Source organism: Penaeus monodon, chromosome 24 (assembly GCF_015228065.2).
Source record: "Penaeus monodon isolate SGIC_2016 chromosome 24, NSTDA_Pmon_1, whole genome shotgun sequence".
Classification (NCBI taxonomy): Eukaryota; Metazoa; Arthropoda; class Malacostraca; order Decapoda; family Penaeidae; genus Penaeus; species Penaeus monodon.
This window is the reverse complement of record NC_051409.1, coordinates 34350721-34351133: the sequence shown is the minus strand read 5'-3', so window position 1 is coordinate 34351133 and position 413 is coordinate 34350721. Positions and strand designations below refer to the sequence as shown.

The 413-nt window shown below is 38.7% G+C and overlaps 1 protein-coding gene across 1 annotated transcript in view; it reads left to right on the top strand.

The window, feature by feature from the left end:
- Positions 1–413, top strand: part of LOC119588734 (lethal(2) giant larvae protein homolog 1-like) — a gene marked incomplete in the record, with an annotated part of 77754 nt that overhangs the window by 55169 nt on the left and 22172 nt on the right. The window contains 1 exon segment of the mRNA XM_037937374.1: positions 168–364. Coding sequence (XP_037793302.1) covers positions 168–364 — 197 coding nt within the window.

Genomic DNA, 413 nt, shown 5'->3' with positions numbered 1-413 from the left:
CTGAAAAAATATTATTTCTGTTTTGGAATGCTTTGTTACTCTTCAAATTAGGACTAAGAGAATTGTATTTTTCTCATAGCTTCTTTCATTATCCTTTAGACTGGGAAATATTATAAATTAAATTCACAGACACTTGGAGTAAAACACTTACAAAATGTCTTCCACAGACATATGTATGCACTCAACAACTAGAATCTGTGTGCTGGCATCCGGATGCAAGCCAGTTTACGACATCTCATAACGACGGCAGCTACATGGTCTGGTCATCCACCGAATCATCTGAGCCTGTTGACGGTCCACAGACTGTGTATGGGCCTTTTCCTTGCAAACCTATCACCAAAATTCTAAGACCGGCAGCTAAAGAGTAAGTGCTTTTTTGTGGTACTTTTACGTGGTTTGTGTGAATCCTTTAC